This window comes from Loxodonta africana, chromosome 22 (genome assembly GCF_030014295.1).
Source record: "Loxodonta africana isolate mLoxAfr1 chromosome 22, mLoxAfr1.hap2, whole genome shotgun sequence".
Taxonomy (NCBI): domain Eukaryota; kingdom Metazoa; phylum Chordata; class Mammalia; order Proboscidea; family Elephantidae; genus Loxodonta; species Loxodonta africana.
This window is the reverse complement of record NC_087363.1, coordinates 38,503,850-38,531,657: the sequence shown is the minus strand read 5'-3', so window position 1 is coordinate 38,531,657 and position 27,808 is coordinate 38,503,850. Positions and strand designations below refer to the sequence as shown.

Here is a 27,808-nt window from a genome sequence, read left to right as displayed (position 1 = left end):
TCTATCCTGATCCACAGACTTGGGATGTTCCAGCCTCTACAATCGTGTGAGCTGTTTCCTTGATATAAATCTCTATGTATGTATATTTATAAGCTTTACTGGTTTTGCTTCTCTAGAGAACCCAGCCTAAGACAATTTCCTATAACTCCCTTCCTCTGTTTCAGCCACGTTGGCCTCATTACTTTTTCTACACCATGAGGCACAGTCCCACCTTGAGCACTTTGCACTGGCTGTTCCCTCTGTCTGGAAGGTTCTTCCCCAAGAGAGCTACATGGCTCATTCCTCACTTCCTTCAGGCTTTTCCTCAAATGTTTCCTTCTCAATGGGGCCTACCCTGACCACCCTCTTTAATAAAGCAACCTGGCTCCTCCTGACCTCCTCACTCCCTTTACTCTTTTTTTCTACACCACTTATAACCTTCTAAATGTGGAGTCTCTGGGTGGTGTAAATAGTTAATGCACTCGGCTGCTAACCTAAAGGTTAGAGATTCCAGTCCACCCTGAGGCACCACAAAAGAAAGGCCTGGCAATTTACTTCTGAAAATCAGTCAGTGAAAACCCAATGGAGCACAGTTCTACTCTGATATATGTGGGGCTGCTATGAGTTGGTGTCGACTCTATGGTTACTGGTTAAGATACATTTAGTATATCTACTGTTTACTCTGTGTCTGTCTTCTAGAACATCAGTTCCATGAGGGCAAGGATGGTGGTCTGTTTCATTTATCCCAAGCACCCAAGTACCTGACACATGGTAGGTGTTCAGTATGTGGTTTGTTGAATGAACGTAAAATCACAAACCTAAGTCAATTGCTGGATTACACCTTTTAAACTGAAGTCAACATGTCAAACTCCCTTGGACACCTTAAGTACTTAAGATGGCACGTCTGCACTGATTATTTCAACACTGGATTGAAATTGGGGTTAACGTAGGCACCAGCTAAAGGCACATACCTCCAGAGATTTAAGTCAGAGGATGGGAGCCGAGGCTGCACAGTCAGGGTGATTATCCTTGCAGCCTGAGGGCCACACTCGGCCCTTTATTCTTGCCCCTGCCCTGGGACCACTGTGCATGGCTGGCAGGTGGGGGATGGCATAATCGAGGGGGTGAGTGGAGCTGAACTCCAGACCTCACCCCACTTGCCAAGTGCAGGGCTTGGGTCCTGGCACGGACTCTGTGAGAGGAAGGGGGTCCTTTTTCTTATTTGCCAAAGGCCCTCGTATGGACTGGCGGTGGTCCTGCTTTACCGAAGGCAACACCAGCCCATACACAATCTACAGATTTGATGGCCCACGTCCCGCCAGTCAATTCCATGTTGTTGTTGTTAGCCAGCATATTGTTGTTAGCTGCCGCTGACTCATGGCGACCCCATGCGTAACAGAATGAAACACTGCCCAGTCCTGCACCATCCCCATGACCAGTTGTGGATTAGACCATTGTGAGCCATAGGGTTTTCACTGGCTGATTTTTTGAAAGCAGACTGCCAGGCCTTTCATCCCAATCCATCTTAGTCTGGATGATGCTGAAACTTGTTCAGCATCATAGCAACACACAAGCCTCACACAACACACAAGCTTCCGCTGGCAGACCCCTGGTGGTTACACCTGAGGCGCCCTGGCCAGGAATGGAACCTGAGTCTCCCACATGGAAGGAGAGAATCCTACCACTGAACCACCACTGCCCCCAGTCAATTCCATACTTCCTACTTTTTAGGTCTGTTGAGGTATGGCTCCCCCCACCCCCATTCAACAAATCGAGTTCACTCATTCTCTTCTGAGTTCTCTTCATAGGCTTCCCATCTGGCAGGGCCATGACTCTCAAAGGATTTCCATGACACCAGATTAGCTCGTCACACCTCCCACGGTGTTGTCTGACTCAGCTGACACAACCACTAAGGCATCTGAATGACACCTCCCTTCCTTTTTCTTTATTTAACAAACATTTATACAGTCCTTCCCATGTGGCTGGTGCTGTTCTAGCACTTTCCAAACATTAGCTTTCTACGGGGTTCAAGAGTTTCCCCCTAAAACTCAAGCCCTTCCCAGAATCTCAGAATGTGACCTTTTTTGGAAATAGTCTTTGCGGATGTGATTGGTTAAATTAAGATGAGGTCATCAGGGGATTAGGGTGGGCCCTAAATCCAGTGACTATTATCCTTGTAAGAGAAGAGACCCAGAAGCAGACAGACACACAGGGAAGAAAGGCATGTGAAAATGGAGGCAGAGGTTGGGGTTACGCTGCCACAAACCAGGAAATGCCAAGGACTGCTGGCAACCTCCAGAGGGTAGAAGCAGCAAGGAAGGATTCTTCCCTAGAGCTTTCAGAAGAGAATGGCCCAGCTGACACCTTGATTTTGGACTTCTGGTCTCCAGAACCAGGAGACAACAAGTTTCTGTTGTTGAAAACCACCCACTTTGTGGTACTTTGTTACCACAGCCTTAGGAGACTAGTAGCAACTCATTTAATCCTCCACCCTAGGAACAGCGACTATTATTATTGCATTTTACGGGAAACTGAAGCTCAGAGAATTTGAGTGATCTGCTTGGAGCCACACAGCTACAAGTGGCAGAGCTGGGATCCAAACCCAGGGTAGCTGCCTCCAATGTCTGTGCTTCTATCCACCATACCTTGCTACCTCCCTCCTTACTCCATGTCTTATTTCCTCCTTTCTCTGTGTCTTTCCTGGCAGAAGCAGCTACCACCTGCTCCCCTATTCACAGCCTAGCCTGGCACCCTCTACCCATTCTTCAGACAAGGCCCTGCCTCCCCGTGGTCTGCTCAGGGCCACAGCAGCAGCTGGCAGAGGCCTGGGAGCTGGAACTTGGGCCAGTATGGGGGAGCAAGACCTTTGGGGCATTACGTCATGTGCCACACACCTTCCCCTGATGTCCACATCTTGATTTCCCTTCCTATCAGGGATTTTGATGGGATGCCAAGTGCCTTGTGCTACTCAGGATAAACATATATAGACAATAAGGGACCAGAGAGAGACATAGAGCTCTAAGGTACAAGGGGAGGTGAAGAGGTCCAGCTGCCGGTGATCCCGCCATTAGAGTCAGCTCCCTGTGGCCTGTGGTTTCGGGCAGGGCTTCCAACCAGTTCAGTCATGGCCGAGGAAGCAAAACAGGAAGAGACCTGAATTAAAAAAAAAAAAATTTTTTTTATTCTACTTTAGATGAAGGTTTACAAAGCAAATTAGTTTCTTATTAAACAATTAATACACATATCGTTTTGCGACATTCGTTGCCAACACCACGACATGTCAACACTCTCCCCTTCTCGACCTTAGGTTTCCCGTTACCAGCTTTCCTGTCCCCTCCTGCCTCCTTGTCCTTGCCCCTGGGCTGGTGTATGTTTTGTTTTATGGGCCTGTCTAATCCTTGGCTGAAGGGTGAACCTCAGGAGTGACTTAGATACTGAGTTAAAAAGGCATCTGGGGCCATACTCTCGGGGTTTCTCCAGCCTCTGTCAGGCCAGTAACTCAGTTTTTTTTTTTTTTTTTTTTTGTGAGTTAGAATTTTGTTCCACATTTTTCTCCCAATCTGTCCAGGACCCTCTATTGTGATCCCTGTCAGAAAGGCTGTCGTGGTAGCTGGGCACCATCTAGCTGTGCTGGACTCAGTCTGGTGCAGGCTGTGGCAGTTATGGTCCATTAGTCCTTTGGACTAATCTTTCCCTTGAATTTTTAAAATTTGGGTGAACTGGAATGATACCTGGAACAGGGAGAATTACAGGTCAAAGCCCTGCTGGAAACTTAATCTCCCCCTTAGGAAACAGGGGCAGCATACTCATTGCATAGCTATCAGTTGTCTTGCCCATTGGATTTTGAGCTGAGCCGGAAACAGCGGTGCCCTGCTCAAAGATGGCAGTTGACTTCACAGCTTGGAATGTGTGTCACTCTCTGCCTTCCTGCCAGTAATCCAATCTCACGCATCAGGCTCCTGAAAGGGCTCACTACATCTCTTCTGAGTCTCCCATTCCAGGAGTTCAACCTGTAATTTTTCCCATTTCAATTATCATTCCAGATCACCCAAGTTTAAAACTTTGAGTCTGTTCTAGTTTTGCTTCATTGACCATGACTAAACTGGTTTGAAGCCCTGGTTTTGGGAACCAGAGCCAGTGCCTTCACATTATCATTCTAGGTGTGAACAAACTTTCCTAGGTTTTCAAAGGACTCCTGTTCTTCCCCACAACCATGCCTTTGCGTATGCCTCTCCCCACCCCGCCTCCTGGAAGGCCTTTCCCAACCCTCTCTACCTGAGGGTTCTGCTCCTATGTTGCCTCCCCTGGAAACCTTCCCTGGATTTTCACAGAGGGAATAATTAACCTCTTCTCTGATGCCGGAGCTCCTGCACACATGTGCAAACTCTTTTTGAATGTGTCTGTGTCCCCCTGATGGCTGAGCCTCCTCCAGGGAGACTGCCCTGCCTCCTCTCACTCTCTCTCTCTTTGCTTGGTACATGGTTGGTGCCTGGGAAATGCTGAGAGATGCAAGAATTTTCAGTGTTCAGGTCTGAACCCCAAGGAGGGGAGGGGTTTGAAGGCCTCAAGGCAAGATGACTCTGGGTTCAACATTTACAAGCTGTGTGACCTTTGGCAAATCACCTAGCCTCTCTGGGCCTCAGATTCTTCATCTGTAAAAATGGGAGGGATATTAATTTGTACCTCATAGGGTTGTATGAGAATTAAATGGTATGTAAAACACACAGAACAGTGCCTGGCATGTGCTAATCACTCAGTAAATGTCAGTCATTATTATTGTTATTTTAGAAATGGGAAAAAGAGTAGTTGGAAGGATTAACTAATGTATTGAATGTGGAAGTGCTTTTTATAAACTGTGAAGCACACAGGAAGGTCTTTGTTACCATCATTTTTGAAAATATCAATAGAACATCAGTGAGTCATCTTCAAAACACAGTTCAGATAACTAGTAAAAAAAGGTCTGTCTTGAGCATTATGTTCTTTTAAGAATTATCTCTATGGGATCAAATTGACAACAGCAACTTGAAAGATTAGATAGGAACCTCAGAGGGTAGTGAGTTTAGGTTAATGAGGTAGGAACATCTTAGAAAAGGAGGGTGAGAATGGTCGCAATCAATGTCACTAAATTGTACATGTAGAAACTGTTGAATTGGTGTATGTTTTGCTGTGTATATTCTCAACAGCAACAAAATTAACTAAAATTTAGAAGGAAAAAACAATTGGAACATCAGTGGCAGAGCCATCATGATTCTAGCATTAATTCACAAGCTGCAGGTCACATTGCCATGGCTTTTTCGAGCAAACCAAAGGGTGAATGTGATACTGGTTTTTGTGGATGATAAAATGCCAGGCGAACGCATGATGGTTTAATACAAGGTTCATCCTCTGACCGCAATGATATTCCCACCTGTAAGCATGGCTCCACAACCTATTGCCATGAGTAGGGGGCCATCTCGCTGGTAGCTAACAACAACAACAACCGCCCCTCATTTAATCCTCATAAAAACCTTATGAGGTGGAGACTATTATCCCCATTTTACAGATGGTAATACTAAGGATCAAAGGGGTCAAGGAAGACCAGGGATCTGGAACTCCAAGGCCCAAGCCATCATGCTCTGCAGCTCTTGCTTCTGAAGCCCAGGCCACTGCTAAGCCCAGTGTCTCACCAGCACTGGAATTAGGTTTTGTCTCTATATACTTTGTGGTTAGTGCTGAATAATCCATCCTGTTTTTTGAAATGTCACAGATTTGAACATATTGTACGTCCACTGGATACGCCTTCTCATTCCAAGCGCACACCCTTATGTGGTTCTATTCCGAGTTTTCCCACATCCTCGGCTTTCCTCAAGTCTTCCAACTCTAGCTCTCAAGGACTTTGACTCTCGAATTAATTTAGAACTGCAATTGGGAGTGGGGGTAGAAGGCGTTAAAGACCCCCTCTGCTGACTCATTCACTGGCACAATGAACTATAAAAAACCCAATCCATTGCTGTCAAGTCAATTCGACTCATAGCGACCCTATAGGACAGAGAAGAACTGCCTCATAGGGTTTCCTAGTCTGTAACCTTTAAGAAAGCAGACTGCCACATCTTCCCCCACCCTGCAGAGCCACTGGTGGGTTCCAACTGCCCACCTTTCGATTAACAGCCGAGCACTTGAACCACTGCACCACCCAGGATCCTTACAAAGGAATTATCCAAACACAAAAAACCATCCAGTGGCTTCTGACTCATAGCGACCCCACAGGGTTTCCAAGCCTGTAAATCTCTATGAAGCTGACTGCCACGTCTTTCTCCCGCGAGCCGCTGGTGGTTTCCAACCGCCGACATTTCGGGTCGATGGTTTTAACCACTGAGCTACCCGCCGTTCTTAAGGCACCCACACATAGCCCGCCGGTCCTCTTCAGGCGGGTGGAGTACGTTCCCGCCCCTTCACGCCCTCGAAGACTCGGCGTTCTACGGGCGTCTGCCAGCCTGCCTTCCGGTTTTGGCACCGCCTCCGCAGGCGCGCCTGCCGAGCACCGAGCCGAGGATGGCGATGGCGGCTGCAATGGTGTAAGGGGCTGTGAAGGCCCACAGCCCCGGCGGGAGGACCTGACAGGTCTGCGCGGCCGCGGAACCCCGACCGGTTGCAGAAGCCAGGTCGAGCCTGGAGGGCGGAGGCGTGACGCCACTCGGCAACCGAGACAGGCCGGCCGTGCGGGCGTGCGGTGTGTGTGACATACGTGCTGGGAGATGCGGCTTTTGGGTTGTGCGTTTCGCTTGTGTGTGCTTGTAGTGATTGGGCTCTGTGTGGTTATGCGGGGAGCGTACGGTTGGTGTTTGGTTATGCGGCTGAGAAGCGGGTGGCTGTCTCCCGAATGCTTGTGTTCAGTTCTCTGGTTGTGTGAGGTTGAAGCGTTCGTGCTCAGAGTTTGTGTGGGGTTGTTTGTAGTGTTTGTGTTGTGTCTGCGGCGTGTGGAGTTGTCATGTCTGTGCTCCATGGGGGTTGGGTTTTTCCAACAGTCTGTGGTTATACGACGTGTGCGTAATCGTGATGTGTTATGTGGGCCAGTGCTGTATGCGGTCTTGAGGCTGTGGTGAGCGCGGCTGCGGGAGGTGTAGTCTGTGAGGCATGTGGTAGGATAGCATTCAAGTAGGACGCGTAGTTGTAGGATATGTGGATTTTATTTTTATTTCTTGTGCGATTTGGGGTTTTGGAGCTTGCATATGTATTCAGTTATGGTTGTGGGGTCCAGTTTGGTGGTGTGTGTTTGGCTATATGATTTTGGGGTTCCTTCATTCATTCACGGGCTTACTGCGTTTTGACTATGTGTGTGCCAGGCACTGTGCCAAACCCTGGAGATATGATGGTTGGGAAAACAGACGTAGTTTCTGCCCTCATAGAGCTTACAGTCTTGTGTATTTAGTCACTTTACATACGTACGTGTGATTATAAATTGAGATGAGTGTTGTGAAGAAGTACAGGTGCTATCAGATGGAGGGTGTGCCTCCAGTCAGAGAAGGCTTCCTTGAGGAAGTGGGGTTTGGGCTGGGATGTGAAGGGTGAGTCTGAGGGAGCCTGTGGGGGCGGTGGTGGTTAGTATTTGATTTGTGGTGGTTATGGGTGAGTGCAGGGGAAGGAAGTGGGCTCTCAGAGTCAGAATGTCAGATGAACCATTGTCTGGAGAGAGAACAGATCAGACCTGGGGCTACAGTTTCCGTGACCATCTAGAAAAGGAGCTGGGAATTGCGTGTGTGTAGTCGTTAAGCTGGTTGTTGTTTGTTGTTAGCTGCCATGGAGGTGGCCCCTGACTCATGGCAACCACTTGCACAACAGAAGGAACTGCTGCCTGGTCCTGTGCCATCCCCATGATCAGCTGTGGGCTGGACTGTTGTGATCCACTGGGTTTTCATTGGCTTATTTTTGGAATCAGGTCAGGCCTTTTCTCCTAGTCCATCTTAGTCTGGAAGCACCCCTGAAACCCATTTAGCATCATAACATGCAAGGCTCCGCTGACAGATGGGTGGTGGCTGCACGTGGGGTACATCAGCCGGGAATCAGATCCGGGCCTCCTGCATGGAAGGCGAGAATTCTACCACTGAACCCCAGTATTTCTTAGCTAGAGGAAAAAAACTGGGACCTGGGGTCTCCAGTTGATTAGTTTCTGGGTCACTGCCACTCTCCAGGTTTGGGGCCAAGAAAGTCCCTCTTCAATGGCCCTCTGAACAAGTTCATCCAGAGCTGAGGGTCACAGCTAGGTGTGGCTAGAGTTCCCCTGAGGAGAAATTTCTGCTTTCGTGGAATGTTTTTATCTGGATTCTTCCTATGGCTGGGAGTCTTTCTTAGGCGACCTTGGAAGTGACTTTGCCATGACCCAATGAGCCAGAAAATGTAACTTATTAAGTCCTGAAATCCTTTTGTTTTTGAAGCAGTGAGAACATTGGGCCTGCTGTTCAACTGCCACTAACTGATTTATAAAACCTAGTAAGCTCATTGGTGAGACAGTGCTCTATAAATATAAAACGCAAAACAGATTGTTCTTTTCATTACACTAGGTTTTGTAATGCTCCTGCTTTGACTGAGATGGTTTTTTGTGTGTGTGTGTGTGTTTGGTTTGTTTTGGTCTGGTTTTTTGTTTGTTTTTTAGGGCAGGCACTCTGTCTTTTTCGTCTTTGCATTCCTGGCTCAGATGCTTTGCAGGTAGCAAAAACCCAATATATGCAGTTGAATAAATGATCCAGGTAAAGAGAGTCAAATAAAAACTACTACTTGGTGATGAATACTTCAGAAATTTCTTCAGCGGCCACGGTGGCATCAGATTATGAAGTTGGACCATTTGGAATAATGTGAAAAGAATTGCCTTGGTGTTGTGTTTGCTTTTGAAGTTGAATTTTCCTTTCTGGTCCTCAAGACTCTCTTCTTCCTGCTTCAGTGAGTTTCCGTTGTCCAGTGACATTCTCAAAATCTTAGACGACTTTGTGTTTTTGTTCTAAGGACTTGAAAAAGTAGTTTGCTTTCTTAAACTTGCAGTGACCAAACATTAAGAACCTTTGTTGAATTGTGAAAAGACAAAGAGGATTTTCAATTGCTGCTAATTTGTCTGAATTGGGTTTTTTCCCTCTTCTTCTTTCCTTTCTCAGGGCTCTTACTACTCCAGAGAGGAAACCTCATCCAGGGCCGCGATGCCACTTTCCCGTCATCAGTGTGCTGTTTCGTTAAGCTAATGCTGCAGGAGCCCTGGCCCCTTGTGGAGGAATCAAGCTGACTTTTGGCATGAGGCTGGTGCCTTGTGGGGGTTGAGAGGGCACTGCCATGGCTTCCCTGGATGACCCAGGGGACGTGAGGGAGGGTTTCCTCTGCCCTCTGTGCCTGAAGGACCTGCAATCTTTCTATCAGCTTCAGGCACATTACGAGGAAGAGCATTCAGGAGAAGATCGTGACGTCAGAGGACAAATTAAAAGTAAGAGGCACATGGGATGGTTTTCATCAGCTTCCGTGTTGCTACCAGAATATAATAATCAAATCAATTAGTATAATAGTAGCAAACACATATCTGGTGTTTACTATGTGCCAGGCATTGTTCAAAGTTCTTCCTGTGTATTAATTTAATCTTTACTATAGGTATCTGATTATGAGCCTCATTTTATTGGTGAGGACACCAGACGAGGAGAGATTAGGCAACTTGCCTAAAGTCACACAGTGAGGCAGAGGCTTTGAACCTAGGTAAAAGTAATCACCACACTCTGCTGTCTCTTGCTGGACTGTGTGAATTATCTAACCACTAACTACCCCAGGAGAGTTTGGGAATTCCTTTCCTTTTCTGTTAAAGTGGAGGTACCTTATGAGCCCGTTTACCTGTCACAAATTGAATCCTTCCTGCTGTCCTTCCTTCCCCAACTAGACTTTGCCTTCTGCAGCCCAGGAAGAAGAAGGTCATTGCTGAAGAGCGGAGAGAAACAACCTAAAAAGTTAAAACTTGGCTTTTGAGCTTCCAGAGGCTCAGGTCTCGGAGAGTTGAAGAAGTAATTGTTTCCTTTCTTAAACAGACTATTTTTTAAAGCCGTTTTAGATTTACAGGAAAATTTTGCAGAAAGTACAGGGAGTTCCAGTATACTCCCTCCCCTCACACACTGTAAGGAAGAGTTTTCCAAAGGTCATTTTGACCACACATGGTGTTCATTGTACATCCTAGACTTCAGATTCTTACTCCCAAATAAGATGCAGCTCTTCTGGAACTTGCTTTCCTAGTGATTGAGCTAACCTGCTTCTCACAGCCGGCAGCATTTCTGAAGGTGGTGAGATGCTGTATTCACAATTCTTCACAGTTCTTTGTTGGGTGGGAGAAAAGGAAATGATTCCTGAGTGGACTTTGGCCTTTAAACATGTGAGTCACGTGCACCCCGTAATCGGGTATTTTTCATAGAGTTTCACTCCATGGCTCATTTCTCAGTTCAGATGGCTAAAGGCAGTGACAACTATAACTGCCATCCAGAAACATGACAGGGTCAAACATTTTTAAGATACTGAGGGCCGTGATGGGTGAGGTGGCTTCTGGTTATAAAAGCTGGAGCAGAGCCATAACTGTTAGGAGCTCCCACCCCTCCAAAAAAAAATAGTATTGTGCTTTATAGCTTTCAGAGCTCTTTCACATACGTTATTCCTTTGACTGTCCCAACAATCCTGCAGGAAGGCGGTTGTTCTTGTGGTAGAGATAGTAAGTGAGGCTCTGAGATGTTGAGTAAGTATCCAATGTTACACAGGAACTGGCACAGTAAGGCCTGGCACCCAGGTCTTAAGTCATCTTCAAATTCAGTGCTTCTCTTTCCACACGGGCATCACTGGTAATGTGAGGCCCTGTTATCCAATCACAGGATGCACTGCGGTTTTCTGCAAAAAAAAGCAGATCACTGCTGATTACCTAAGTTTCCTTTGGCCAACTGACGGGCCTCCATGATTTTCAATGAGCCTGCAGTCTTTGTGTCAGCTGCACTGAGTCATATACCATGGTGTTACTAAGACTGTTGATGATGCCAGTGGGTAGAGAGATTAAGAATGCCCTCAGATGCCTGTGATGAGCCTTCTTTTAGAGGAAGATGTTTAAGATTATTTAAGGAATAATAGATATGGAAATCTATTTATGGATAATAGAGTGGGCTACTAATCTAAAGGTTGGCAGTTTAAACCCACCCAGCAGCACCACAGAAGAAAGGCCTGGCTATCTGCTTCTATAAAGATTAAAGCAAAGAAAACCCTGCGGAGCAATTCTGCTCTGTAACACACGGGGTCACCATGAGTTGGAAGTGACTTAGTGGCGGTGGGTTTGATTGATTTTAGTTAGAGTGGAAAGAACACTGTTTTTGCAGTAAGATCTATGACTGAATACCAGGTTTTTCCCTTAGTAGCTCTGTGATTCTAGAAAAGGGATTTATTCTTTTTTATACTTTTAGTCTTTTAATGGAAAAATGTGTAATATCGTTGATAGGCATGAAATGAAATTTTGTTCCTTGTGAAAGAAACTTGAAAGCAGAAGAGTTCCCCCCACCGCTTTATTTTTGTGTCTTTACCTCAGAAGAACTAAGATTGAATTCAGCATTCCTTTAGTACCATCTGTAGTCATGCCTTTAGTCAGGAGGTAATTCCTGCTTATGTTACAGTTTTCTGTGTTTCAAAATCAGGAAAGTAAAGTTTTAAAGGCTGACATCGAAGATTTTTGAAAAGCTCTACAAAAGTAGATCATCTTGCCATTTGGTCTCTGAATTCTTAGAAATTTTATGACTTCGCTAATTTTAAGCAAGCAAAATGTTAAAGCCAAAAGAGCTAAAGTTTTTGTCAGGTTTTGGAGCCAGCTTTTTTTTTTTTTTTAATGTCCTGTCAGTGTGTTCAGCTTCATTTTAGCACATTTGCAGTAAGTTGAAAAAACAGTAGTTGAAAATTAACTGTGGCTTCTGCTTTGTAAATGTTTTTTAAAAATATATGGGATTGTTCTTAATTGTCCCCACTTGAAGGGCTACACCCACCTTAGGAAGGTTGTCAGGCAGTTTTTCTATGCCACCTAATAGTGGTTAAATGGTATAGACTGCCTGTTTAATTCAACACAGTTTAGTCTTATTTGCAAAAATGAATTGGTGTTTGCTTACTTCAGTTTCCTGTCTGCTAGACCCTTTGTTCAGTCAGGTGATTTCCTCTTCCCTGTTGTTAAAAAAGACTAATGCATTTTAAAGGGTGTCCTTCAGTTCTGGTAACCAGCTGCCATCGAATTGAATCCAACTCATGGAGATCCTGCATGTGTCAGAGTAGAACTTTGCTCCACAGTGTTTTCAGTGGCTGATTTTTTAGGAGCAAGATAGCCAGGCCTTTGTTTCGAGGTGCCTCTGAGTAGACTTGAGTCTCCAACCTTTTACTTAGCAGCCAGGTGCTTCACCATTTGCACCACTCAGGGACTCCTCAGTTCTGGTAGACTTTATTTTTCCAGCTGTTGGAAAAAGCCATCCCAGACTGACTGATAATCAGGGCGCTTGCTTTATTAGCTCTTCTGCCTAACAAAGACATGCCTATAATCTTATCACTTTCACCCCCTGCCAGCCAGCACCCCACCATCTGCATTTACCTAGGCCTTTGAAAAACTGTAGGGGTGTCTTTAATGTTATTCAGGTGACAGCGCTTGAAAGTCATGGGAACTTACTTACAAATCTACTAAATGTAAAAGAAATTATATCGTTTTGTATTAGATTTACTACTGTATCAGATTTGATATTTTCTACGAGATTCTAGTGTTAGAAAAGGGTAGTAGTCACCCAAGATTTAAGAAAATTAATGAGTCAGCAACTTAGAATTGAGAATTTTTTTTGGCTGAATCTTACAGAGGTAAGTTTTACTCATGAATCCCTGGAAAAATAAATTAGTCCTGTAGAATATGATTTAAAAAAAATTTATTTTAATTGAGGTGTAACCAAACCAAGACCATACCCACTGCCGTCGAGTTGATTCTGACTCGTAGTGACCCTATACGACAGAGTAGAACTGCCCCGTAGACTTTCCAAGGAGTGCCTGGCGGATTTGAACTGCTGACCCTTTGGTTAGCAGCTGTAGCACTTAACCTCTACACCACCAGGGTTACCTAATTGAGGTATAGTATACACATAAACCCCCTCCCCCAAAAAAGAACCCATTGCCATTGAGCCTATCTGATTCATAGCAACTCTACAGAACAGAGTGGAACTGTCCCACAGCGTTTCCAAGGAGTGATTGGTGGATTCGAATTGCCAGACTTTTGGATAGCAGCCGTAGTTCTTAACCACTGTGCCACCAGGGCCCCAATATACACTAAAGTTTGTAAATTTATAATCCAATATAAATTTTTGAAAATGTATAAATTCATGTAACTACCACCCTAGTTGTTGTTGTTGGGTGCCATTGAGTTGCTTCTAACTCATAGCGACCCCACGTGACAGAGTAGTCCTGCCACATAAGGTTTTTGGTTGTAATCTTTACAGAAGCACATAGCTGGGTCTTTCATGGAGCCACTGGGTGGGTTCGAACCGCCAGAACCTTTTGGTTAGTAGCTGAATGCTTAACCATTGTGCCACCAGGGCTCCTCACCACCCCACTTAAGATACAGGAAAAAGTACTTCCATCACCCTGGTTCTTTCATCAAGTTTAATTTTAACACTTCTGTTTAACTGGACTCTTAAATTTGGCAGTAAACAGGGATTTAGCCTATATGTTGGCCATATAAACCAACTTACTGCTAATACTGACTAGTGAGTGTATTACTCTGTGGTATTTGTAATACAGTATTTGTGTGCTTATTGTTGGATTTTATTTGGGATCCAAACATTTCTTCAGCATTTTTAAACAAAGGGCAATTTTTTTTATTAACTCTTGTTTTCTGAGATTTCCCTTGACTCTTTAATGGAAGTTCTTCATGGGTTCATTTGTGTTATTTGTTCCATTTTTTCCAAGGTCTTGTCCAGAAGGCCAAGAAAGCAAAGAACAGGTTGTTAAAACGAGAAGGAGATGACCGAGCAGAGTCAGGGACTCAAGGATATGAGTCTTTCAGCTATGGAGGGGTTGATCCTTACATGTGGGAGCCCCAGGAACTTGGTAAGAAAGTTCATTCTTTCATTCAGCAAATGTTTATTGAGCATCTACTATGCTCTAGGTGCTGTTTTAAGAGTTGGCTGAAGAGGCATTAGAAAACCGAAATGGTCTAAGCTTCTCATGGACTTTATGTCCTAGTGAGGGAAGAAAATGGAGGAGGAGCTGAGCGTCTGCTTTGCATTAGGCACTGCCTGAAATGCTTTACATACGTGGCCCGTTAATCCTCACTGCACCCTAGGGGAACCCACCAGGGTCAGACAGCTAGTAAACTGCAGAACAGAGTGTAGATCCAGGTTTCCCTGACGGCCAGTCCCAAATGCCATTGATGGGAATGTCTCCTCATGTAAGATGCTGTCTACCTAGTGAGAGCCACTGGTTTGTGCAACTTACTTTTCTGAAGTACATAATTATGGTATCTTCTACTTACTTTCAAAATAATCATACTAGGGTGATGAAAATATTCTAAAATTGATTGTGGTGATGTTGGACAACTCTGTGAATATATGTAAAAACCTCTCAATTGTATGCTTTAAATGATGAACTGTATGGTATATGAAGTACATCTCAGTAAAGCTGTTATAAAATAAATCTTGCCATTCTGAGATGAACGAGATAATCTTGCATATCCTTTAACTGTTGGATGATAATGATTATTATTATAATAAAATATTGTCTGTCCATGGAATGGATGAATAATAACTTCTATATGCATAGTGCTTTATCCTACCTTAATATTCATCATCTTGATCATCTCTACAAAAGCCTTGTGAGGTAGAATGGTAGGGATCCTCATGTGCATTTGTAGGTGGGGAAACAGGTCCTAAGAGGGGAAGTGATATTTACCTAGGGTCATCTACCATATCCTAATAGTGTCACTATGGAAGGTATCTTTCTGGGTGAAGAAAGTCCTAGAACTGTGCTGCCCAGTATGGTAGCTACTAGCCATATGTGGCTATTTAAATTTAAATTACTTAAAATGAAATAAAAACTGATTCTTAAGCCACACTAACCACTTTTCCAGCATGTCATCGAGTCGATTCTGACTCATAGCGACCCTACATGTCAGAGTAGAGCTGCCCCATAGGGTTTCCTAGGCTATAATCTTTATGGGAGCAGATCACCAAGTCTTTTCTCCCACAGAGCTGCTGGTGAGTTCAAACTGCCAGCCTTTCAATTAACAGCCAAATTCTTAACCATTGTGCCACCAGTGGCTACCATATTGGAGAGTGGGAGCACTTTTATCATTGTAGAAAGTTATACTGGACAGCATTATCCTAGAATAAAGTGTGAAGCAAAAGAAAATTGCTTTAAAAATAATACTGTACATATGAAAGCTAATTAGAAGCATGAAGGAGAAATTTGACGCATATGAATTCCTGGTTCATGATAGCTGATGTCAGATTATCAGGGTGATTTTGATTAACTTGCCTGTTTCAGCTGCTGAAGGAGGCCACAAATTGTGGAAGGTCAAGCGAAGGGCACATTTTGGAAGTTAATATCTATGATCACCACTAAGAATTCTAAAGTACAATTTAATTAGGTGTTAGAGCATGGTTAGGGAAGAAAGAGGCTTGGATGGTTAAGAGTGTGGCATGTGACAAATCCCAGATATGACACGGTACCTAAAAGTAGGGGTTCATTGGGAGGAGAAAGTGAACTGAGCGCTGGGAGGGTAGAGGGCAGGGTTGGATTTTGGAAGAGATGAGATTGAACAGGGGATATTTTAGACACATTGAGGCAATAAGCCGCGTAGTTCCATTTGGATTGGGGAGGTTTGTTCTGGCCCTTGGCTGCTGGACAGAGGAAGTATCTGTTTAACTAGCTCCTGCAAGGGCATTTATTAGTGTTTACACATTTTTGGCCATTTTGGGAAGGATTGTTTTTATTCTGAGGGAAACCATCTTGTATCAACTATGGAAAGTAAAGTATGAAGTGAATTAAAAAAAAAATCGCCGATAAGGTTATTGTCCTTTTTATTTAACAGGCATTCATGTGCTAGGCAATATTCTAAGGAGTTTATAAATTTTAACTTGCTTAATCCTCATAACAGCCCTGTGATGTAGGTACTATTGTTATCCCTATTTTATAGATGAGTACTCAGAGTTTCAGAGAGGTTAGGTAACTTGTCCAAGGTCACAGAGTATGTGGCAGAATTGAAACTTGAGCACAGGGTGGCTGTAGGGTGCAAGCTCTTATCCACTATACTCTGAGGTTTCTTTTATGGCACTTTGTGGCCACCAAGGTAACTAACATTTTAGAAAATTTCCTAGTTTTTGAATTTTTATAGTAAGGCTCTACAGTCCCAGAATTCTTACTTGCTTCTGAAATTCATTGAAGATAAGCAGCAAGATAGAGGGGTACAATCAGAGAGATTACAGGACACTTACTTCCCCACCTTCCTTCTTCTAGGTGCTATGAGAAGCCATCTTTCCGATTTCAAAAAGCACCGAGCTGCCAGAATTGACCACTATGTTGTCGAAGTCAATAAGTTAATAATCAGGTTAGAGAAGGTAAATTTTGTTGTTTCAAAACACTCTTTTTCCTACAGATATACATTTTCTGGGAGAAAAAATGATACATTTCTGCAGCCTGTGTCATGTATGTCGTGTATATCTGATGCTGGCAGAGAAACGCCCTCCTTGGAGAGTGCAGAGAACGAGCGACGTTTCTAGCCTGGACTGTCTTACTGAGTGGAGGGGCCCAGTTTAACAGACTTGCCCCATACTGGCTTCCCTTTTCCTACCATGGAGCCCAGTGGTTGCTGGAAAACCTTTCTGCCCTCAGATTTTCTCTTTTGGGTGTCCCAGCCAGTATCATTTCATGGGCCATAGTGTGTGATATCATTTGATGGCAGAGGAACACTGGTGACCAGGCCTGTGGAGGTTTTCAGACAGAGCCAGCACACGGTGGGAACACCTGACTGGGCCTTCTTGTCCTGTGGTGTGGGAGCATGTCTTATGCTACAACCGCTCTGTTTTACTTTGACCCTGGTAATACTTGTGGCGTATAACCTAGATTGTGTGGTAGGCGTGGTAGCAACCACAGGTACAGTTCTTCTTGTATACTTTGTAGGGCAGAAAACTGTGGATAACTGAGAGTTCCCCCATTGCTTTCAGTAGCCGGCTCTGCCTCGTCCTTGCTCACATGGGTAACTGACAATAAAGAGATAGGAAGGGAGGTGCCTTCTACATGCAAACTAAGACTCTGTCCCATGTGAACTTGCTTTCATGACTTGTGGGATTGGGGGTGACAGGTGAGACATGAGAAATGCAGATGTGCTCATTCCCACTTGATGCCTCCTGCCTGTGGGAAGTGCGCACATCTCCTGATTGACTCCATTGGCACTGTTTTCTCCTTGTCAGCTTACTGCGTTTGACAGAACGAATGCTGAATCTGCTAAGATTCGAGGTAACTCTAGAACTTGGTTCACGTTCTTTTTATTCTTTATCTTACTCCCTGACCAAATCTCTTGTAAAAATGGCCCACTTTTTTGTTTGGTGTTTGGTTTGTTTTTCCCAAAGCAATAGAAAAGTCAGTGGTGCCTTGGGTCAACGACCAGGATGTCCCTTTCTGTCCAGACTGTGGAAATAAGTTCACCCTCCGTAACCGCCGCCACCACTGCCGCCTCTGCGGGTCTATTATGTGCAAGAAGTGCATGGAGTTCGTCAACCTTCCCTTGGCAAGTAGGTAACGCCGAGGCAGCCCCGGGGACGTGGGCTCCGGGCTCTCATCTCCTCTTGGGATTAGCTTGTTACCCCTGGGACCATGGGACCTTTTTGTTTAAACTAATGGCCCATGAGACCTTCATTCATTCGATCGTTGACTGCAAGGAGCTCCCTGCAGGCTCTGCGCTGGGGCTGGGGGTACAATGGTCTATAGCAGGGATCAGAAGACTTACTGTAAACTGTCAGCCAAGAAACCCTGTGGAGCAGTTCTACTCTGTAACGCATGAGGTTGCCATGAGTTGGAATTGACTCGATGGCAACAGGTTTGGTTTTTTTTTGGTCTGTAAGGCATAGTCCGTTCCTCCAGAAGTCCAGAGTTTAACAGGGGATACAGACTCATAAATAGTTGCTTTATACAAAATATAATTAGAGAAGTGTGTCAGGCACCAGGAGAGGCTCATCAACTCTTCATTAGCTCTGCCTGAATGGGGCAGGTGGGGCTTGTAAAGGAGACGAGGAGAGGGACTTGAAAAATGAGAAGTGAGCTGGTCACTTCCTTTGGAATAAAAGCCACTCACAGCTCACCCTTGTGTAGAACAGGCTATCATATCATAATATGAGAGAGACTGAGTACTGTGGACGCTTGAGGGAGAGCGGGAGCGTGGGTGCTCGGGGTCGGGAGGTGAGGTTCCGGGGGAGCCTTGAAAGATGAGTTGGATTGCAAAAGAGAGCGGGAGGAGGGCGTGCTGGGCGGAGTGCCAGGCAGGAGCACGGAATTTGGAGAGACGCAGAGTAGGTTAATGGATGAGCAATTGGAATAGTTGGCGGAGTATGGAGTACATGTGTAGGAACTGTGAGAATGAGACTACAGAGGTGAGGTGGAACTAGATGGTCCCAGACTTTGAATCTCAGCTGGTTAAAAGTCACTGAAGATGATCTCACTGGCTTCTGGACATTTGAGGTGGGCTTGAACACTGGAGAGTCCCACAGACTCCGTGTATGCCGTTGGCCACAGGGTGTCTGGACAACCTGGGGGCCCAAGCATCTGTCCAACATCCACCAGGCCCACTTGACCTTGATACTTTGCCTTTGTCTTGGAGACCGACTCACCTGAGACTTGATAAGCTATATTTTTGTAGCATATTTTCCTTCCCTTGGGCTAATTAAGGAAACCCCAGTGGCGTAGTGGTTAAGTGCTACAGCTGCTAACCAAAAGGTTGGCAGTTCGAATCCACCAGGAGCTCCTTGGAAACTCTATGGGGCAGTTCTACTCTGTCCTATAGGGTCGCTATGAGTCGGGATTGACTCGACAGCACTGGGTGGTGGTGTGGGCTAATTAACCAACATTTCCTGTTCAGCTGCTGTGGAGTCGGTGTCCCTGCTGGGTATGTTAAAGGTGAAAGTATAAATAAGACAGCTTCCACCCCGAGTCATAGGTTTCTCAGGAAGCTCTGGGGTGTCTATGTAACTATCTTACAAGCGGAACAGTGGGAAGTGCCCAGCATGGGCAGCGTGTAGGAGCTGATAAGGGCGGCATCTTTCACCCTTAGGAACTGGGGAAGGTTTCCTGGAGGACATGTCTTGTGCTGCACTCTGGAAAGATAGGAGGAGAGGTTTGGGAACGGGGGACGGCTATGGAGGAAAGTGTCAAGGGGGAGAATGTGGGTGTGTCTGAGGCACAGGAAAAATGGAAGAAGGTGGTACGTGGTGAGGCCAGGTTAGGGTGGGGCTCCGAGCCTTGAAGACAGACCACCCTAGGCTGTTTGGACCTTCCCTGGATGGCAGTGGGAGTCCTTTCCCTCCAGAGTCTGACCCCAGGAAGGCAGAGGTGTAGGTACTTCTTGCCTGTAGGAGGAGCCTGGGCTGCCTATCCCCCAGATCAAGCACCTGTGAACAGATGTGCTGCTGCCCTGGGAGGTGGAATACTTGGATGCTGGGGGGTCACTGCTGCCTGTCTTGTGTTGTGGTTTACAGACAAGCTCACCAGTGCCAGCAAGGACTCCCTGAGCACCCACACTAGCCCCAGCCAGTCACCTACCAGTGTCCACGGCTCCCGGCGGGGCAGCGTCAGCAGCATGAGCAGCGTGAGCTCGGTGCTGGATGAGAAGGATGACGACCGCATCCGCTGCTGCACGCACTGCAAGGACACGCTGCTCAAGAGAGAGCAGCAGATCGACGAGAAGGAGCACACGCCAGACATCGTGAAGCTCTACGAGGTGAGTCGTGTGTGGCCCGGGCTCTGCCTCTGACTTGCCTGGCAGGCTCGGCTGTTCCTTGTGTGCAGGCCTGCAGAGTCCTGAGAATGCTTTGTGAAGTTAGTGGTTCCTTTGAATCATTTTAAGTTTCTGCTAAAGGGTCATGCTCTGAGGGCCCTGGGTGAGTCCCAGAACCATCTCGGGTATGTCGTAACCAACATGCGTCCTTACCCTTCCTTTGCGGCAGGGTGGAGACATTGGAGGCCCAGGGGTAAGGGCTGAAATAGTGGTTGCCATATGGTGTGGGCAGGTTCACACCCTGGGAGGCTCACTTGGGAGTCTTAGGCTACGAGTTTAGGAAATTGACCGTTAAGTTTGGCATTTCCCCTTTACGTCTGTTCAGATGCCTCAGCTCTTGTTACTACCAGCGACCCCAGACCACCTTTAACAGATGCACACTTTAAGAGGAACATGGTGTACAGGCAGTCCCCAGGTTAAGAACGAGATCATTCCTAACTCTGTCTTTAAGTCTTTAAGTTGAATTTGTAGGTAAGTCAGAACAGGTACACACAGTTCTTATTTAGCCCTACTTTAGTGCAAGAAATGGAGCCCTGGTGGTACAGGGGTTAAGAGCTTGGCTGCTAACCAAAAGGTCGGCAGTTCGAATCCACCAGCCACTCCTTGGAAACCCTATCGGGTAGTTCTACTCTGTCCTATAGGGTCGCTATGAGTCAAAACGGACTCAGTGGCAATGGTTTGATTTTAGTGCAAGAAAAGGCTCGAAGCCTTTCCAGTGATTTGAAAGCTGCACATGGAGCGAGTGAAGGTGATTGTGATGATGGATTTGTTGTGAGTAGGGGTTGGTTCAGTTGTTTTAAAATGAGGGCAAATTTACATGACATTAAAGGGCAAGTACCAGCTGTCCTTAAGTCAGATGTTCTTTACTGGGCACTGCCTGTAATGCAAAGAGCATGGGATTTAGACCAAGACGTCTGGGAGTGAGGCTGGGCTTAGCCTCCCAGTGGCCAGGTGAGACCTGCAGGTGGAGCCGGAATTAGCCAGGTGGGGTTGGGCAGGGAGGTGTAGGAGATGGGGAGGAGGAGAGCAGCCCAGGCAGCTCCAGAAAAACCCTGAGCAGGCCAAGAGTGTACTTTTGTCTGATGACCACCGAATGGTCACTGTTAGCAGTTCTGTATCATAATGGCTGTGTTTCTGGAGTCACTATGAAAATACCCAGGCTACTAGAAATGGTGTGAATTAAACCCTTGCTCAGCTACCAATGTAGCTCTTATCCGTTCTTCGTGTGGAGTTCATGACTGATGTCTTCTTTTCATGAACAGCCAGTGTATTTTTTCTTCCCTCTCTTTTGAGGGGAACCCTAGCCATGCCTTGTGCTGGTGTCTTGCTGTTGCCTGGCATCACCTGGCCAAGAAGGACTGTAGCAGCTAATTCCTCTTCTCTGCCTGGGTGGTAGACACATTGACTTGTGTCCCGGAAGGCCTTCTTCTCTCAAAAACATCCTGTCAAAAGCTCTACCCTCTCTTTCCTTACAGCATGGTTTTCTTTCTGCTTACAAAGTAGTTTTGATAATCAGGATATCTATAACAACAGCCTAAAAAATAAAAACAGCTCTGTATTTTTTTTACCACGTTTTAGAAAAATGTTTGTAACAAAACATTTGCCATGTCAATTTTTTTTACATGTGCAATTCAGTGCCATTGTGTTCCTGATGGTGTGCAGCCATCACCACCATTGGCTTCCACATTTACCTCTTCTTTTCTCTTCTTAGAAACTACGACTTTACATGGAGAAAGTTGACCGGAAAGCTCCTGAATACATCAGGATGGCCGCAGCATTAAAGTAAGCTCCTCCTCTCTGTTTTCCTGATTCCGTGGTGAATCTTTTCAGACGTTTTGACAGTTCTGAAAAGGAAAACCTAACTCAGGCCATGCTTTTCTTCTGTGACTAACTCCAGAGAACTGTCTCAATGTCTGTATTTCAGTGGGGCCACATTACAATCACTTGAGCTTTGTAAAAACGTGCCCTCATGTTCAGGTGATCTCCAGCTATGCTGAGTGAGCAGGTTTGGGATGGGCCTTGAACCATAGGCACCAGCGCTGGGGGCAGCATCTGGAGTGAGGGGAGGGTAGTGGGCCTCATGCCCTTGCCTGGGCAAATGGGGTACCAGGGCTGAAAGAAGGCATTTCCTTTAGAGCAGGGCTTACAAACCATGGCCCATGGGCCAGATCTAGCCTGCTACATGTTTTTTTTTTTAAAAAAAAAACTTGAAATATAATTCACATACCATAAAATCAACCCTTTTAAAGTGAACAATTCAGTGACATTTAGTACGCTCACAGTGTTGTACAACCACCACCTCTGTCTAGGTGCAACACATTTTCATTGCCCCAAAAGGAAACCTCATATCCATTGATCAGCTGCTCCCCGTTCCTCCCTTTCCCTAGCCCCTGGCAACCCCCAGTCTATATTCTGGCTCTATGGATTTGCCTGTTCTGGACATTTCGTATAAATGGACTTATACAATATGTGGTCTTTTATGACTGATTTCCCTAACGTAACATAGTGTTTTCAAGGTTCATCTGTGTTGTAACATGTCAGCACTTCATTCGTTTTTATGGGCAAGTGCTATCCCGTTGTCTGTGTATACTGCATTTTCTTTATCTGTTCGTCAGTTGATAGACATGAGGGTTGTTTCTACTTCTTTCTACGTTATTAAGAATAATGCTGCTGTGAATATTTGTGCACCAGCTTTTGTGTGGGGACACGTTTGCATTTCTCTGGGGCATATATACCTACCTAGGAGTGGAATGGTTGGGTCACACGGTGATTCTGTGTTTCTTTTTGAGGAACTGCCAAACCGTTTTAGAAAACGACCGTGCCATTTTGTATTCCCACCAGCAGCATATGAGGGCTCCCATGTCTCTACATCCTCACCAACACTTATTATGGCCACCTGTTTTTATAAATAAAATTGTATTGGAACTCAGCCATTCCTGTTTGTCTGCTTAGTGGCTGCATCTGCTTTTGCGCTACAACAGCAGAGCTGAGTGGTTGTGACAGAGACCGTGTGGCCTGCAAAATGTAAAGTATTTATTACCTGGCCCTTCACAAATAAAGGTTATTGACTGCTGTTTAAGAGCCTTTCTCCTGAGGGCTAGGAAGCTAGAATTTGGGGGTGCTTTACTACTAGAATCAGATCTCAGCAGTTTTTTCCCAATCTGCAGGAAAAAAATTATGGTATCCAGTGTTCTCAATTTGAGAGTTTTCTGCTTTTGTCTTAAGCCTGTGTGGCCTACCTGCCACCTTTGTAGTGATGCACGTAGAATTAAATGTGCCTGTTTAGGAAAAAACTATGTTTTTATTTGGACATTTACTGTGGCAATACTTCATAATGTTCCAAAAAACAAAGGGGATAAGCTTGGCTTTTATTTCATGATATTGACTGCGATGTTATAAGCCCATTACTGTATCCATTACTTTTTATGGGTAAAGAATAAAGTGCCTCCTTCATTCACCTTCTCCAGTCACGCCTGTGACCCTCTTCCCATGAGTCCAGATGACAGTGCTAATTTGTTTAAGGAAATTTGTGTTAAGCATTTTTGGGGAGAAGGCGCCTGTATACTGAACTGGTACATGCAGTTACAAAAACACACCGTGTGGCCTCATACTCAAAGAAAATGAACTTTTTTGTTAGTATGGTCCTTAAGGTGTTTCCTGACTTTTTGAGGCTTCGAAAATATGAAAGGCCAGATAATTCACCGAAGAGGGCATTTATGCGGCCAACAAACACATGAAAAGATGCTCTTGATCATTAGCCGTTACAAAAAAAAAAAAACAAACCCAGTGCCGTCAAGTTGATTCCGACTTACAGCGATCAGCCATTTAGCGATTAGAGAGCTGCAAATCAAAACTACAATGAGATACCATCTCACCCCAGCTAAAATGGCACTGATTAAAAAAAAGAAAACAGAGAACAACAAATGCTAGTGAGGGTGTAGCAAGGTTGGAACCTTAATCCACTGCTGATGGGATTGTAAAACAGTACAACCACTATGGTAGTTCCCCAAAAAACTAGAAATAAAACTACCTTATGATCCAGCAATTCCACTCCTGCATATATACCCTAGAGATCTAAAAGGAGAGACACAGACAGACATATGGACACCTATATTCATTGCAGCACTATTCATAATAGCAAAAAAATGGGAACAACCTAAGTGCCCATCAACAGATGAATGGATAAAAAAATATGGTACATACATACAGTGAAGTACTACGTAGCCATATAGAATAATGATGAGTCCTCAAAACATAACATGGATGAATCTGGAGGACATTATACTCAGTGAAATAAGTCAGTCACAAAAGGACAAATATTACATGAATGCACTTTTATAAGAAGACAAGAATAGATATATAAAGACGAAGGCTCATGGGTGGTTACCAGAGATGGGTGGGTGGGGTGGAATCACTCTCTAGATAGTGGACACTTGTTATTTTTGGTGATGGGAGAGGTAATACTGAATGTGGGTGAAGTGCATACAGCTTGACCAAGGTCAATGTTGTCACTGTAAGTACACAAGAATAAGGAACATTTTTGGTAAATGCTGTAGTATACAATTTTGTAATAATAGCAACTACAACCATAAAATATATGTGTGGTTACATGTGTAGGTATATACGCATATATGTGTATAGGCAAGTATATGTGTACAGGCAGCTTCCTGGTTACAAACAAGATCCGTTCCTAAGTTTGTCTTTAAGTCGAATTTGTAGGTAAGTTGGAACAGGTACATGCGGTTCTTATTTAGTGTCAGTCAACAGGTTTTTTTTTTCCCCAGTCAAATGTTTGTCTTAGTATATATTTTACCTTTCTGTGTTTATAAAGGAAACCCTGGTTGCGTAGTGGTTAAGAGCTACAGCTGCTAACCAAAAGATCGGCAGTTCAAATCCACCAGGCTCCTTGGAAACTCTATGGGGCAGTTCCACTCTGTCCTATAGGGTCGCTATGAGTCTGAATTGACTCTATGGCAATGGTTTTTTTTTTTTTTTTAATGTATATAAAACACTTAAAAGCCCATTACTGTGTCCATTGCCTTTTATGGGTAAAGAATAAAGAGCCTTCCACCCATGCAGTGTTTTCATGAGTATTACAAAGTAGTGTGTGCATTTATTAGTATGAACCATTGTATTTAACTCAAATTTTTAATATAATAGGATTTATGGCAGTCTGTTCTCAAGTATGAATTGTCCATAAAGTTGGATGTTCATAACCTGGGGACTGCTTATATATATATGTGTGCATGTATAGGTATATCTGGGTGCATATGTATATGCATGTATGTGTGTACATGCATGTATATTCATATACATAATAAAGCTCATGGGGGACACAATTACGGATACTTCTTAAGAAAAAAAAAACAATAACAAATACCTCACTGGAGTGGTTTACTGGGTTCAGAGCCTTAGGATCGTAGTCTCGTGGGACAACTCAGTCAATTGGCATGATACAGCTCGTAAAGTCTGTGTTCAACATCCTAGTTTGGTGAGTAGTATCTGAGGTCTTAAAAGCTTGTGAGCAGCCATACAACTATTTGTCTCTACTAGTCTGGAGCAAAAGAGAAAGAGGGAAACCAAAGACTCAGAGAAGAAACTAGTCTACAGAACTAATAGTCTATACAAATGATGGCTTCATCTATCCTAAGACTGGAAGAACTAGATGGTCCCCGGCTACCACTACTGACTGTTCTGATCAGCGCCACAATAAATGGATTCTGATAGAATGAGAAAAATATGTAGAACAGAACTCAAATTCTTAAAAAGACCGGACTTACTGAACCGGTTGAGACGAGAGGACCTCCTGAGACTATCGCCCTGAGATATTCTTTAAATTTTGAGTCGAAACTACTCCTAGAGATCACCTAAATAACAGATTGGCTCATGATATAAAGACTATCCCCATGTGTCCTGTCTTAGGCTGGGTTCTCTAGAGAAACAAAACCAGTGAAGCATATATGCATATATGTAAATACATAGAGAGAGATTTACTTCAAGGAAATGGTCGATGCAGTTATGGAGGCTGGCGAGTCCCAAATCCGTGGGTCAGGAGGGTTGGAGGCCTCTCACTCATGTGGTTGCAGGGTTGATGGACCCAAAACCTGCAAGTCTGGCGGCAGGCTGCTGGTTCACGGGGTTGAGGGAGCTGGCAAATCCAAAATCTGTTGGGCAGGCAGCTGGCTGAAGGCTTATGACGTCCCAAGAACTGGAGGTCAGAGGATGACGAGACAAGTGCAGGGTTGAGAGGGAGCAAGCTTTGCCAGGACATTTGTTATATCATGAATGCAGGCCACTCAAGGAAACTCCTCTCCCATTGATTGGCTACTCACATCAGATCACAAAATGGGAGGTGATACATACTGTCTGCAAACCACTGAGAATTACAGGCTAGCCAAGTTGACAGGTAACATTAACCTTCACAAGTACTGTGGTCCATTAGAAACTCATCAGTATGAGACCAAACAGTCAGCATTCACTCTAAAGCAAGATAAGAAGGTAGAGGGGGCAGGGAAACTAGATTACTGGAAACGGAACTAGAACGGAAATGATGAGAATGTTGACCCATTGTGAAAAATGTAACCAATGTCACTGAACAATTCGTATAGAAATTGTTGAATGGGAACCTGATTTGCTATGTAAACTTTCAATGAAAACATAATTAAATATTATTTTAAAAAATATGAAAGGCTAAATCCAGTTGGTTTGTTGAAGAATCCCCCTTCCCCTATATTTCTCCCTGACTCTGCAGTGCCTTGGGGCCCTTCTTCCTTCCCCTGCTCCCTCCCCCACTCCCTTCCACCAGTGTTTCCCAACCAACAGGAAGGGGAGAAGAGGTAGGAAGGAAATGAAAAGAAGGCCAGGCAATCACTGTAGGGTCACCAGCCCCAGTCCTCACTTCCCCTAATCCTTGAAACTAGGTGTCTGTACTACCCAGCAGCAGACAACAGAAGAGGAGGAAAACCCCTTTTTTGACCTGCCAAGCTCGGCCGCCGTTGTCCTACACCCCTCCCCTACCTGCATGTGCACTCCTGGACCCCATCCTTCCTCTGTCTATTCCTCAGCCTAGAGCACTTGTTCTAACACAGCAAGAGAAGGACACATTTTCTTGGCTAACTGCAGTTACTTGTGCGATCATTTCCATCATTGGAACACACTGCCCTTTCTGTGAGTAGTTTGGAAGAAGCACCCAGTGATTCTGATACATACCTTCCCTAATTTGAGAATCCTTGGTGAAGCACCTGTCTCATGCTCCTGAGCCTTTCTTCCCTGAAACGCACTGTAATCAGTGTCCCTCCCCACATTGGTTTGAAATTAGGGCAGGGGACCTCCTTTCTACCGAGACAACAGCCAGGAGAGGTACGTTCTTGGTCGTTTGAGCTACAACTCAGTGTTTTCCTCCTGAAGTTGTTATCCAAGGGGGCTTCTGTCCCCGAGTCTGGCTGCTTTTCTGCTTTGTGCCTCAGATACATTGTGGGTTTAATGGGCTTTCCTGGCTAGCTGGGAGCTGCTACTGCTTTTACTCCTTCTTCAAAGACCATTTTTTTTTTTCAAAGACCAGTTCTGAAGGACTTTAAGCCAGGGCTTCAAACAGCTTCCTTCTGGTTCGAACCCTGGCTGAGAATTTGCATTTCTAACAAGTTCAAAGGCAATGCTAATGCTGCTGTTTAAGGACCAATTCGGAGAACCACTAGGAGAACAGTGGTTCTCAAAACTTACTATACATAGGAATCTCCTGGGCATTTTGTTAAAATATAGATTCTGATTCAGTGTATCTGAGGTGGAAATGCAAATTCTCAGCAGGAGTTC

At 44.8% G+C, this 27,808-nt stretch overlaps 1 protein-coding gene across 5 annotated transcripts in view; it reads left to right on the top strand.

Annotated features, from left to right (window-relative positions):
- Nucleotides 1-6,473: 6,473 nt before the first annotated feature.
- RBSN (rabenosyn, RAB effector) overlaps nucleotides 6,474-27,808 on the top strand; it is a 36,864-nt gene continuing 15,529 nt past the window's right edge. The window contains exons 1-8 of one of the 5 annotated variants that reach the window (XM_010589941.3): nucleotides 6,474-6,579; nucleotides 9,102-9,421; nucleotides 13,924-14,064; nucleotides 16,471-16,571; nucleotides 17,424-17,469; nucleotides 17,583-17,744; nucleotides 19,701-19,942; nucleotides 21,711-21,781. In XM_010589941.3, the coding sequence (XP_010588243.1) occupies nucleotides 9,274-9,421; nucleotides 13,924-14,064; nucleotides 16,471-16,571; nucleotides 17,424-17,469; nucleotides 17,583-17,744; nucleotides 19,701-19,942; nucleotides 21,711-21,781 (911 nt within the window). In that variant the 5' untranslated portion in view covers nucleotides 6,474-6,579; nucleotides 9,102-9,273. Of the gene's footprint in view, nucleotides 6,689-6,712; nucleotides 8,893-9,101; nucleotides 9,422-13,923; nucleotides 14,065-16,470; nucleotides 16,572-17,423; nucleotides 17,470-17,582; nucleotides 17,745-19,700; nucleotides 19,943-21,710; nucleotides 21,782-27,808 lie in introns of those variants that run through there. The other 4 variants (XM_010589940.3, XM_003409743.4, XM_064274816.1 and 1 more) reach the window with 4 other exon arrangements.